The sequence below is a fragment of the Taudactylus pleione genome, unplaced genomic scaffold (assembly GCF_031769625.1).
Source record: "Taudactylus pleione unplaced genomic scaffold, aTauple2 ptg000938l, whole genome shotgun sequence".
NCBI classification, from domain to species: domain Eukaryota; kingdom Metazoa; phylum Chordata; class Amphibia; order Anura; family Myobatrachidae; genus Taudactylus; species Taudactylus pleione.
In genome coordinates, this window is record NW_028285339.1 from 310,217 (window position 1) to 323,514 (window position 13,298).

General features: G+C 48.5%; 1 protein-coding gene across 2 annotated transcripts in view; it reads left to right on the plus strand.

Moving 5' to 3' along the window:
- Nucleotides 1–13,298, plus strand: part of DOT1L (DOT1 like histone lysine methyltransferase) — a 207,492-nt gene that overhangs the window by 142,169 nt on the left and 52,025 nt on the right. For both annotated transcript variants that reach the window (XM_088459839.1, XM_088459840.1), the window contains 3 exons: nucleotides 2,684–3,150; nucleotides 3,270–3,405; nucleotides 3,526–3,666. In XM_088459839.1, the coding sequence (XP_088315965.1) occupies nucleotides 2,684–3,150; nucleotides 3,270–3,405; nucleotides 3,526–3,666 (744 nt within the window). The remainder of the gene's footprint in view (nucleotides 1–2,683; nucleotides 3,151–3,269; nucleotides 3,406–3,525; nucleotides 3,667–13,298) is intronic.

The following is a 13,298-nucleotide window of genomic DNA, read 5'->3' on the forward strand; positions in this document are numbered from 1 at the left end:
TTTAACGGCATGGCTCTTGAGAAATCCATTCTAATGGCTTTTGGTTTCTCCAGCTCTGTGGTCCAGACCATGCTCAGGATTTACCGCAGAATGACATACATATTTCCAATGGTGTGCTCCAAGAAACTGTCCCTCAAGTCTTTAAAGTTTCTTGGGCCTTTCTTCAGGCTGGACTAGACCTAGGCATCCGTCTAGCATCTCTCAAAGTGCAGGTCTCTGCTTTTGTCTATCTGGTTTCAGCACATAATTGCTCCTATACCGTATGTTCACCCCTTCATGCAAGGTGTTCTACGTATACAACCTCCCTTTGTCCCTCCTGTGACTCCAAGGGATTTGTCAGTGGTGCTCAAAGCACTTCAGGAGCCTCCATTCGAACGCCTGGAATCCGTGGATGTCAAATGGCTCACTGCGAAGACTTTCTTGTGGCCATAGCGTCTGCCCGTAGGGTATCTGATTTAGGGGTGCTTTCCAGTCGCCCCCCCCCCCCCCCTTTAATATTTCGACAGGACTGTTTTTCAAACATGCCCAGGCTTCCTTCCACCTGAATGAGGAAATTGTGGTTCCGGCCTTTAATTCACCAGACCTCTCGGCAGGTGAGGTCTCTTTCGATGTGGTCTGTGCTCTAAAGATCTCTGTTTGACCGTACTACTTCCATCAGGAAATCTGACTCCCGCTTTGTCCTTAATGGATTCCATAAGAAGGGATGGCCAGCTAACAAACACTCTGGATAGACGGTTTTGCATGACTATCTCACAGGATTACCCGCAGACTGGGCTTCCTGTGCCGACTACAGTCTCTGCTCATTCTACTTGCTCTGTGGGTCCCTCATGGGCAGCCCAGCATGACGCCTCAGCTGAACAGCTATGCATGGCGGCCACCTGGTCTTCTGTCCACACCTTTCTTAGGTTTTATGCCTTTGATACATTTGACTCTCAGGATGCCTCCTTCGGACGTAGGGTTCTCCTATCAGCTCAGGAGCGTTCCCGCCCTTGAACTGCTTTGGGACATCTCCAATGTCTCCCTGTGGAGCCCTATGGACCCTGAAGAAGAAAAGGACAGTTATGGTAAAACTTACCTTCGTTAACTCTCTCTAAGTCCATAGGGTCCACAGGGCACCCACCCTGACTCATCTGGCTTCTATGGGCTTCTCCTCTTGGTCACTTGTTTCCTTCTCTGCGTGAGAATGTGATTCCTCAGTGTACCAGTCTTCCTTCTCTCCTGTCCTACTCCTGCCTTGGGCTTGTTAACAAAACTGAAGTGCCCCAGGCTGTGGGTGGGGTATAGGGGAAGGACTGGAGCATCCTGGGATTGAAAAGCTCTGCTGTTGGTGTCCGGTCCTCCAGGTCCCACCTACACCCCAAGATCTCCCTGTGGACCCTATGGACTTCGAAGAAAGACCTTTAACTAGGGTAAGTTTTACCATAACTCTCCTTTTTACATTTTATTTTGTCGTTAGCTGTAGTGTGGTTACTGCAATGTTTCCTACTCCTTTCTGATCTTTGTGGGGCTTTCACCTTAAGCAATTCTCTCATGGAACGCTACGTTTTCTCCAATACTTAATCACTAATGCGAGTAGCAACTTGCAAGTACCATTCCATTATACTAAATAACGAATGTTGGATGTTGCACCAAAGGTAACTATCTGGTTCAGTTCAGCAATAGTGCAGTAATGATAGAGCCACATCTGAGACACCATGTGATGAATTCAGGGTGTGGTACCAAAGGTATTCAGCAACTCAGTTCAGCAGTGGAGAGCACTATGATGGTCACAGCTGAAACATTGTAAGAAAAACATGGTGAATGCAACAAGTAGATAATCTAAGCAACGGGAAAAGCAGAGTTGGGATCACAAGCAGATATTGCTCCATGTGGCATTTAGTTGGAGAGTTGTTGTTAAAAGCAAAGGTAACAATAGAAGCACAGCAGAAGGCACAATGAGCATGGAAATAAAAGCCTGAATTGCTGAACTGTTTTGACTGCTATTTAAAGTATCTAGAGCCAGTCAGCACACAGAATGAGACCAGATGAGTGGAGTGTTTAAAAGGGCATGTGGCTGCAATCGTATAAGGTGCACAAATATACAGAATCGAGCTGCTAGTGGTTAAATGCAACTGCATAGAGCTTGATGCGTCTGAGCTACAATGCAGTTACCTGCTGATCCTAACGCAGTGCTTCAATTTATAAACCGCTGTTATGCCCTGTGGAGCAAAGGGTACTTAGTTGTTAGTCGTGTGGAGAGCTGGACATGAGAATAATTTTTTATACTTTTTTTGTTGTCTTCCCAATTGTTTTTTCTCATGCCTCGCCACGACACCTGCTCTCATCCTTAACAGCAACCATACAAACCCCTGCTCTTCTGCCACATCACTACAGAAATGTACATACAGGGCATCGACACGCACACTGTGTTTCATGGTGACAAACCACTATGTATAACATTTTGTAGTTTGAGTAACTAAGGGACGCCACCCTTATCCCCATCATTTAGCATACTTGTACATAGTACTGTCATGTAAATAGAATACCATGGTGTAGCTGGAATTGATACATTAAATAAAACTCCCTCACTTGATTTTACAGCTGGTGGAAATGTTTATTTCAAAAACAGTTTTGCCCTATACACAATGGTACTGTAGTTATCTAAATAGCTCTTCTTGGTCTCATTTGTTAATTTTGTTTCCAGATCAGCATTGTAGAGCTGGAGAAGTTCCAGAGGCAACATGAGCTGCTTCAACTGAAGTCTTCAACTTTGTCAGAAGATCCACCTCCAAGCAACAGCCGCTCTAAGGGTGGCTTTGGTGTTCGCTACCCATCAGATGCATCACATACACGTTTGCCTCCCCCTCAATCTTCCAACGGCAATGGCTTGAATCCAGAGCTCTCAATTAATGGTCATGCTTCTCACTACGAACTGTACAACTCATGCCGCATTGGGGGAAGCAGACCATGCTCTAAAGAGGGCACACCTTCCCATTTGGAGCATGCCGACTGTCTTCAAAATACCACAATGCATTCATCACGACACAAGGGAGAGAGAAATTGTCATTCTCAACCAGACTATACCAGATACTCACCTGCCAAAATCGCGATGAGGCGTCACCTCAATCAAGATCCTGCACCTAATTGCAGAAGCTCTGAAGTCAATCATAGGTGCGAACAAGTGAATTCAATGTGTATTGTTTTTACTGTTGTCCTAACTGCATCTTTGTAGATTGTTCTTATATTTGCAGGGAATAACTTGGCTGTGTGGTGGATTGCTTTTTTTCTAGGAGTGAGGTGGTTAAAGAGAACAGCTTTATGTCCACGAGCCCTGGGATCTTGAATGGCATCCAGCTCAGTCCTCGGGATTCACACCCTTCATCTCCTGAGGCTGGGCAGATTTCAACTGAAAGAGTAGCTGACAAGGTGGGGTGCTGCCTCTTATTACAATATGTCATGAAAATTATGATGATCTGTAGTTTAATGTATTATTTTGACATATTCAACTTTGTTCTATATCTTTACTGCATATATTTTCTTTTGCAGCTAAGAGACCGAAGCTCTCCTGCTAATCCTGAAACAATCACCAGTTTGCCTATTAGTATCCCACTGAGCACAGTCCAACCTAACAAGCTGCCAGTCAGTATCCCTTTGGCCAGTGTTGTCCTGCCAAGCCGCGTTGAGAAGGTATAGTTATGATCAAGTAATGGATATAGTTATCTGCCTTTCACCTAGCTTTAAGAGTACATTTTTACTTTTAGGTGATGTTTGATAGAAAATAAAAAAGCAATTATTTACTTTCCCTCTCTGGTCACAAGACACACTGCAGAGACCATTATACGTTCATCTATTCACTCAACTCATACTTTGTAGGTGAGCTTTTGTCTTTAGTACTTCCCATGAACTTCCCATTCAATTGTATAAAAAGCTCATGCATGGTGCCCTAAAACAGTCTGTGGAGGAAAAAGAAAATGGGGTGCTGTGTGAGTAGTTTAACGGTGGAAACCAAGTAAATCATTTCTATATCAGTGGACACTACATAATCTTGGGTATGGAGAGATGAGACGAGGAGTTTGGCATTTTAAATTAGCAAGATGTTCATACTGCTCCCTACTATGCTACCTCACTGAGCTGGCACACTGGAGCTGGGCAGTTAGGGAGTACCAAGTGTACAGTGTGAAGCTCTGCCTCTCTACAACCCCTTCTCACCAGATATCCAGTTTTAACAAAGTGCCCAAGGAGTTTTGGCTAAAATTTAATGGGCACCCAGGTTGTATTTTATTTTACTTTTTCTATTTTTATACTGCTTTTGCAGCTCAGATTAACTCTATTAGGAGAAAAGGAGCCACTTCCAGGGGCAGGCTTTTTTGTGGGAAGTTGGGGAAGCAGAATGAAATCTCCTCACTAACTATAAAATGGTGAAGGAGGGCCTCTATAATGTCTGTTTTCAAAATGGTGACTCTTCTACGGAGAAGTGTGGCAGAAATTCCTCCTCTCTATGTGGCTATGGAGGGAAAAGTATTAGTGGCCCAACACATGCATGTAACATGGCCAGGGGTTTCTCGAGGGTAGTCACTGCTTAAGCTCCTCTCCTGTATTAACTTCAAAAAGACCTTTCCCAATGACTTGCTGGCTAAGGGGTTATTTCTTGTTTCTTAGAGGAGGAGCAGTCCAGTGTTGAAAAAGTGACCACCATACCCATTTTAGATTGCTTGGGTCACTAAGGCCTTTAGAAAATGGACTGAATAAGTTATGGGAGGCATTCAATTTGACCTACCTAGGTCATTGTTACAGCCATTGAATGAACATATTTCATAGGTATCCGTTTAAAAGCTATACATATGGCTTGTCGACAATCAGACTGTCACAACTTGGCGCCAGCATTCTATAGTCCACATACTGATTGTCACCAAGCAAACTACATCTCGTTTAAAACAATCTGCAGTCAATCGAGGCATTAGAATGTCCAAAGCGACACACTGTAAATATTTCTCCTTCATCCACCAGGGGACACTGGAGATCAAGACACTGGGTATATATTAGACTGAGTGAGTGGAGCTGACACTTTCTTCTTTGGGGTTCATAGGTCCACGGGAATTACCTTGGGATATGTGGTTGGAGTTACAAGCTTTCAGCTCCCAAGATGCACTGGGTCCTTCTCCTCCATATATACCCCGCCCTTGGCTACAGGCATTTAGTTTTTGTTTGGTGCGCAGGAGTGCACCTTACTGAACAGGTGGACTGCTTCAGCAGTCCCAAACAAGTTTTTTTTTATTTTTCTTTGGTTTGTTGTATGAATAAGCAGCACTAGGCATCCGGATGGACGCCTGTGCTGCTGCTCAGTCTACCCCCGCCGGCGCCGCAACATCAGTGAGGGAACTGGTGATTTCGGTGGGTGTCAGCAGAGGAATGCTGAGCCCAGGACCGCAGCCAGAGACATTGGGGATGCAGGTAAGGTGGCTCCCCGCGGCCGCTGATGGCAGGGAACCACGTGGCAGTCCGTGTCTCTGGCTGTGGAGACCAGCTGGAGGACGCTGTAGTAAGGTGCCAGGTGAACTGCTTCCTTCACTAGACCACCGGGACATTAGGGATCTTGACAGCCGGGGGTGATTAATGGCGGCGGCCATGTATATGTCAGTGTGCCCGGTGAATCAATACAGCAGAGGGGAGGTACGCTCTCCCCGGCGGCCCCTCCCCCAACCCAGAAGGTGGTCCAGAGTCGAGGTTTCCCGCGTATGGGTTGCCCCTCCCAGCCTCCTTGTATATGAGACTGCCAGAGACCATGGCCAAACAGACATCTGGCTTCCAGGTCAGACGATAAACCCACGGCCTGATGGGGAATCCCAGGGTAGGAGACCGACTTCTTCAGTTTTCGGACACCTGGCATCTCGCGACAACAGATACTTTCTGGTTACGTCCCCCGCAAAGGTTTTTTTGCACAACTCTGGCAGCGGCTTCTGCGAAAGCCTTGGCGCTCCAGCAGGCTATACACTCCCTGCTGGTGTCAGGGGTAATAATCCCGGTTCCAGTGAATCAACTAGGAAAGGGATAGTATTCCAACCTCTTCTTGATTCAAAAACCAAATGGGTCTCACCGGCCTGTTCTAAGCCTAAAGGGACTCAACACATTTATCTGGGTGCCCAGTTTTCGTATGGAAACCCTGCGGTCATTTGTGTTGGCAATTGAACCAGGGGATTTCATGGTATCCTTGGATACTCAGAATGCATATCTGCATGTACCAATTACACCATCCCACCAAAGGTTCCTGCGATTTGCAGTGCTGCAGGAGCATTTCCTCTTTCAGGCACTGCCTTTTGGTTTATCAACGGCCACTCGGGTGTTTACCAAAATCATGGCAGTAATGACTGCCTGCCTCAGGTGCCAGGGAGTCAGGTTCCTGCCATACCTGGACGATCTCCTGATAATGGCTCAGTTGTCACAAGAGTTGCAGCATCATCTCAGACTGACAGGTTCTTCCAGTTCAGCAGATGGTGCATTTAGGGGCACGCTTGGATTCTCTGGCACAAAGGATATATCTGCCAGAAAACCAGATTGCGGCCCTTCAGCTGCAGATACGCAGGCTAATTCACAGTCGATCAGTATTTGTTCATGCAGCAAAGCGGGTTCTGGGATCCATGGTGTCGACCTTCGACATGGTGAAGTATGCCCAGTTCCACTCCAGACCATTGCAGTGGTTAATCTTCTCGCATGTGAACGGGGAGTACCACTCAATAAAGGCAGAAACGATCAGTCTCTCGCCAGAAGCGCAACTGTTCCTGTCATAATGGTAGCAGACGTACCTTCTCAACAAGGGTCGCCCATTCTGGATTCCAGATTGGGTACTCCTCATGACCGATGCAAGCCTCCGGGGATGGGGCGCAGTGACAGGTCGACAAACGTTTCAAGGAAAATGGGAAAGCCTTCTGTCCATAAATGTACTGGAACTAAGGGCAGTGTTTAGAGCGCTGGTTCAGGCTCAGGAAATACTAAAGGGCAGGCCTGTCCAGGTACAATCCGACAACGCCACCGCAGTAGCCTACCTCAACCATCAGGGAGGCACGCGGAGCCAGGCTGCTATAATGGAAATGTCATACATTCTGGTCTGGGCAGAATGTCACCTTCTGGCAATATCGGCGGTGTTCATACCAGGAGTCCTCAATTGGAAGTGGACTTCCTAAGTCAGCAGGATATACACGCCGGAGAGTGGACTCTTCATCCACAGGGATTTCAGAGCCTGATGGACAAATGGGGTCTTTCAGAGGTAGACCTCATGGCCTCAATTCACAACCACAGGGTTCCCAGGTACGGCTCCAGAACCAGGGATTCTGAAGCCGAGTTTGTGGACAATGTGGCAGTGAAGTGGAACTTCAGATTGGCATATGTTTCCTCCGTTTTCCCTTCTTTCAAGGGTCATCAGGAAGGTCAAGCAGGAAGGCAGCACAGTAATACTGATAGCTCCTGCCTGGCCCAGACGCCATTGATTCACTGACCTTCAGAGTCTCTCCATAGACACTCCGTGGCCTCTTCCTCTAAGGCCGGACCTGTTAATACAGGGTCTTGCCTGTATCCAGATCTTCCTCGTCTGTCTTTGACGGCATGGCTCTTGAGTCCTCCGTGTTAAAGGCAAAAGGTTTTCCCAATTCTGTAATTCAGACAATGTTGAGGGCACGGAAACCTTCCTCTGCCCGCATTTATTGCAGAATTTGGCACTCGTATTTTCAGTGGTGTGAACTGAGGAAATGTAACCCTAAGATGGTTAGGGTGCATTTTCTTCAGGCTGGTTTAGAGCGGGGTCTCCGTCTGGCCACCCTGAGGGTTCAGGCTTCTGCATCTTCAGTTTGGTTTCAGCGAAGGATTACCCCATTGCCTGATGTTAGATTATTTTTTCAGGGTGTTCTGAGGGTTCAGCCTCCCTTTGTGCCCTCGGTAGCCCCGTGGGACTTGACATTGGTTCTCAGGGCTTTGCAGGCTACTCCATTCGAACCCCTGAAATTAGTAGACCTAAAGTGGTATACCGTTTTTCTTTTGGCTATCGCCTCTGCCTGTAGGGTCTCTGATTTTTTTTGCTCTCCTTTTTTAATATTTCATCAGGATAGAGCAGTTCTTCGTACTAGGGCGGGTTACCTTCCTAAGGTGGCATCCCGGTGTCATATGAATAAAAAAATTGTGGTTCCGGCGTTACAAGCTTCAGGCCTTTTGGCTGGTGAAGCATCACTGGATGTTGTCCGTGCACTACGTATCTATGTAGATCACACCAACTCCATTAGAAAGTCAGATTCTTTATTTGTGTTGTATGGCTGTCATAAGTGAGGCTGGCCTGCTAACAGTCTTTGGCCATATGGTTACGTATGATTTCTCAAGCGCACACACAAGCTGGTCTTGTTCCGAACACGGTAACCACACATTCTACGATATCTGTGGTACCAACTTGGGCGGTTCGTCGTGGTGACTCTGCTGAACAAATATGCAAGGCAGCCACGTGGTCTTCCATCCACACCTTTTGTCAAATTTGACACCTTTGCTTCTCAGGATGCTGCCTTTGGGCAGATGATTCTCCTTTCAACTGAAGCACAGGAGCATCCCCACCCTTAAAGGGAACTGCTTTGGGACATCCCCAGGGTATTTCCTGTGGACCCTATGGACACTGAAGAAGAAAATAACAAAGGTACAGTATGTTATACCATAACTCTTAACTTTTGCTTCGAGGTAGGTCCATAGGGTCCACAGAGCACCCACCCTAACACACCTGGTGTTATTGGGTCATCTTTTCTGTTGTATTTTCTATGATTCCCTCCTCTTAGAGAGTGTGTTTCTGGAGTACAAGGGTCCTTCCTTCTCATCTTGTTTTTCCTTCTCCTGCTTGGCCTTGATAACAAACTGCATGTAGCCAGGGGCGGGGTGTATATGGAGGAGGACCCAGTGTATCCTGGGAGCTGAAGCTTGTTAACTGTTTGGTGCCTGGATAACTCCAACCACATACCCCAAGATATTTTCTGTGAACCCTATGGACCTCGAAGAAAGAGTTAACAAAGGTATGTTATACCATAACTCATGTTAAACAAATCAAAATGTTTTATATTTTAGATTCCTCAGAGTAGCCCCCTTTTGCTTGGATGACAGCTTTGCACACTCTTGGCATTCTCTCAATCAGCTTCATGAGGTAGTCTCCCGATATGGTTTTCCAATAGTCTTCAAGGAGTTCCCAGAGGTGCTGAGCACTTGTTGGCTGCTTTTCCTTCAGTCTGCTGTCCAACTCAACCCAAACCAGCTCAATTGGGTTTAGGTCGGGTGATTGTGGAGGCCATGTCATCTGACGCAGCACTCCATCACTTTCCTTCTTGGTCAAGTAGCCCTTACATAGCCTGGAGGTGTGTTTGGGGTCATTGTCTTGTTGAAAAACAAATGATGGTACCAGTAAGCGCAAACCAGATGGGATGGCATGGCGCTGCAGAATGCTGTGGTAGCCATGCTGGTTAAGTGTGCCTTGAATTTTGAATAAATCGCCAACAGTGTCACCAGCAAAGCACCCCCACACCACCTCCTCCATGCTTCACAGTGGGAACCACTCATGCAGAAACCATCTGCTCACCTTCTATGCGTCTCACAAAGACACGGTGGTTGGAACCAAAAATCTCAAATTTGGACTAATCAGACCAAAGTACAATGTCCATTCCTTGTGTTTCTTGGCCCAAACAATGCTCTTATTCTTGTTGTTCATCCTCAGGAGTGGCTGCTAATCTGAGGTTCTGTTAAGTAGCGGTTTCTGAGGCTGGTAACTCTAATGAACTTATCCTCTGCAGCAGAGGTAACTCTTGGTCTTCCTTTCCTGGGGCGGTGCTCATGAGAGCCAGTTTCATCATAGCGTTTGATGTTTTTTGCAACTGCCTGGGGGCTGGCCTGGAGTACTGAGATGCTGCTCCTGTAAATTTGATGTGGGACGCTCATAATAGACAAACCTGTTACAAGAAATGTAGTTACTACTTCCAATTTAATGTAATAAATATGCATTAAGGAAACTAGGAGGTTAATAAATTAGACAGCATTTTATTTTTGTTTCTTGGAACTGCCTTATGTTAGTGTTGATTACTGGGGTGTATATTTCTCCACTGCTTGAAGGCAGGGCAAAACATTATAATTGTTAACAAAAAATATAATTTTGTTTCCTTGATAAGTTTGCTTCATCTATTGCATGGGGTGAGTAGCACACAAAAAAACTGTGCTTGTGTCGTGGTGCACATGATGAAGCCCTTTTTACTTTCCATAGAGAATACCTATAGATTTAATTTTAAAGTCCCCCTGTTTTCTTTAACTGTTTACAGAGTGGGCGGCGGGACAGCATCCTGGATGCTCCCACCGCCACTCAAAAATTTCCCCTGCCGGTGACCAAAGAGCTGGCAACTGAGTCAGTGTCCTTGGCCCTGCTCCTCAGCGCACCAGGGAGCTGCAGAAGGCGCACCGGGGATCAGGAAAGGCAGCTCCCTGCTCCCCGCACTCATGACGGCTGTTTCCGCAGGCTGTGCGGGCTAGGTTGTCTCCACACCCCTACTAGACCCCAGGTCTTGGCAATGGGGCACTATTAATGAGATGTAGTTAAGAGTGGCCACCGGTCTCTATGCCGACGCTGGAATCCCGACAAGGGAGTTAAGTTAGGTATCGACATACCGAAGCCTATCCTAATCCCGACGCTGGAATCCAGGAGGCTGCGTGCCTGAACGAAGTTAAGCCAGGGCGCCCATAGTGTTAGCCCCGGGTGGGGGGGGAGGGGTTTAGGTCAGTTAGCGGGGTTAGCGTTAAACACCCCGCTGTCTGTACTGTGACAGTAGGCATCCAGACTGCCGGCATTAATAGTGGACATTTCCCTGGGGTTTGCCAGAAGGGGGAGGACAGCTTATCCCATTAGCTCCTCTCCCACCCCTTGGCACGTCCCTATCTGAGGCTACCAGCCAACATGGCTTCTCCTCTTTCTCCTCCCACGGACCAAGGCTGGGCAGACATTTCTACTTTAGGGTCCATAGGGGATCCACAGGGTTGACCTTGGGGGTATAGCTGGATCTGGATCCACGGGCACCACGCAGTTAAAGCTTTCACTGCTCCCAGGATGCACTTGGGTCCGTCCTCCTCTATACCCCGCCCCCGAGCCAAAGGCACCTCAGTTGTAGTTGGTGCCCGGCCGGAGTCGGGTCACCCTGTCGCAGTGGGGCTGCTGGAGCAGCCCCTAAGCTTTATTTTAAAGAGAGAATTTTTAATATTTTTCTTCTTTTTTTACACTGTTAGAGCGGCAGCATCAGACTGTCCTTTAGGACGTCCACGCTGCCGCTCCTTCTCCCCGCTGGCGCCGCGACGCCAGTACACATCTGGGGATCGCGGCGGGACCCCAGAGTCTGTACTAGCCGGGCTCTGGGGACTCCCTGTGACTGCTGCCGGACGCGACTGGGATCAGGTAAGCCGCGGGTCGCCATGTGCGGCGGCCCGCGGATACTTCAATGCAGTCAGGAGCCTCCGGTCTCTGGGGACAGACCGGAGGCGCTAGCAGTGGCGGCGGGCTCCCCCTCTAAGTAGAAGAATACCCCGCGTGTCCGCTAGACCACCAGGGTAACAGGCTGGAAGCGGGACTGGCAACCCGGGGGTTAATTGCTAGCCAGGGGAGGCAGCCTTCCCTGTCTAGCGGCTCCTCCCCTCAGCTCAACGCGCCTTTCAACTAGTAGTCTGGCGTCGCTGAGCTGCTCTTATCTCTCGGCCACTCTTCCTCTGAGGTCTCCGGCGGCCATCTTCTCTGGCAGGCAACGCAGACTCCCAGGCGGTATCAAGTGGACCGGTCCCCCTGTGTACCCCTCCCCTGCTAAAGGACAGTGTACACAGCGCTATAGCCCTCCCAGACACTGAATCTTGGCGGTTGATTGTAGCGGAAGGTGCAGTGAGTACTAACTTTTCTGCATTGTATGTGACTATTGCTAGTGCTGCCTGTCTGTGACTTATTCTCCATTACTGTAAGCTTATACCTATCCCTTTCCTTCTCCTACAGCCCGGCAGGTGTGTGGGGGAAGGGCGTTTTCTGATACCCTCACTTATATAAATCACGTATTTGTGGGGTCAGTCACATACTGTTGTGTGCTACACAGTACCATATCTGGGCTGTTGTGTCACATACTGGTGAGTGCGAGGGTGTTAAGACTGTAATTCCTCTGGTGATACGTATTTTTTGTGTATTTACTGCATCATGTCTGATGAGGAGACTGAGCGCTCTGTGGCTCCTGTGCTATTTTCCTGCAGACGCTGTGCTGCTGGAGTTGATGGGGAGGACTTATCTCAGGATGGTCTGTGCGGGCGGTGCCAGCTGGTACCGGGCCCCTCCAACCCCCCTGTGTCAGCGGACCCTCCTTGGGCGATGTTTTCACAGGTGCTGGCGTCTACTGCGGACCGGTTATCGGTCCCATCAGCGGTCCCTTCTAGGGCATTACCCCAGCCCACCATCCCCCATTCCCCGGGTATTCCGCAAATATTGCAGTCTCCCCCCGGGGCCCAGACTGTGGGTCCTTATTCGGGACTGCCTGTGTATGTGCAGTCTCCTCCAGTGACGCGACTGTCTGTGGTGCCTTTGCAGAGTTTTGCTCCGACGGCTCATCCACCTTGGGTGGATGTTCTCTCCAGCTCTGTACAGAGTCTGGCGGCTTCATCTTTGGCGTTTCAGTCGATGTTGCAAAGTGATGTGCCACCAAGGGCGTCCAAACGTCCTGTTGTGGGTTCACTAGCTGCGCAGTTGTCGGACTCGGAAGTGTCCTCAGATGATGGAGAAATCCATGAGGACTCGGACTCTGATGCCATGGGGCAGGAGGTGGAAGCTAAGTCCTCCATTAATGTTCCAGCCTTAGTTAGGGCGGTGCGGGCCATCCTACATGTAGAGGATGATGCCCCGGCTCCTAGGTCGAAGTTTCCTAATTTTAAAAAAGCCAAGGTAACTTCGAATGTGTTTCCCCTGTCTGATCAATTAACGGATCATATGGCGGCGGCCTGGCAATTACCCAGTAAGAGGTTCCATCCACAGAAGAGGTTGGCGTCCAATTATCCTTTTCCTGAAGCTCATTGCAGGAAATGGGAGACTCCGCCAGCGGTGGATTCCCACGTCACCCGCTTGATCAAAAGCGCAACGCTACCTTTACCTTCTATCTCCTCTTTGAAGGATCCCACGGACAGGAAGGTGGAGACTTGTTTAAAGTCTGTTTACTCTCTTTCCGGGGCGGTGGCTCGCCCTTCCATGGCTATCTCCTGGGTGGCTAAAGCCATTGAGGCCTGGGCCAATGCCTTGGAGGATACCTTTGCTG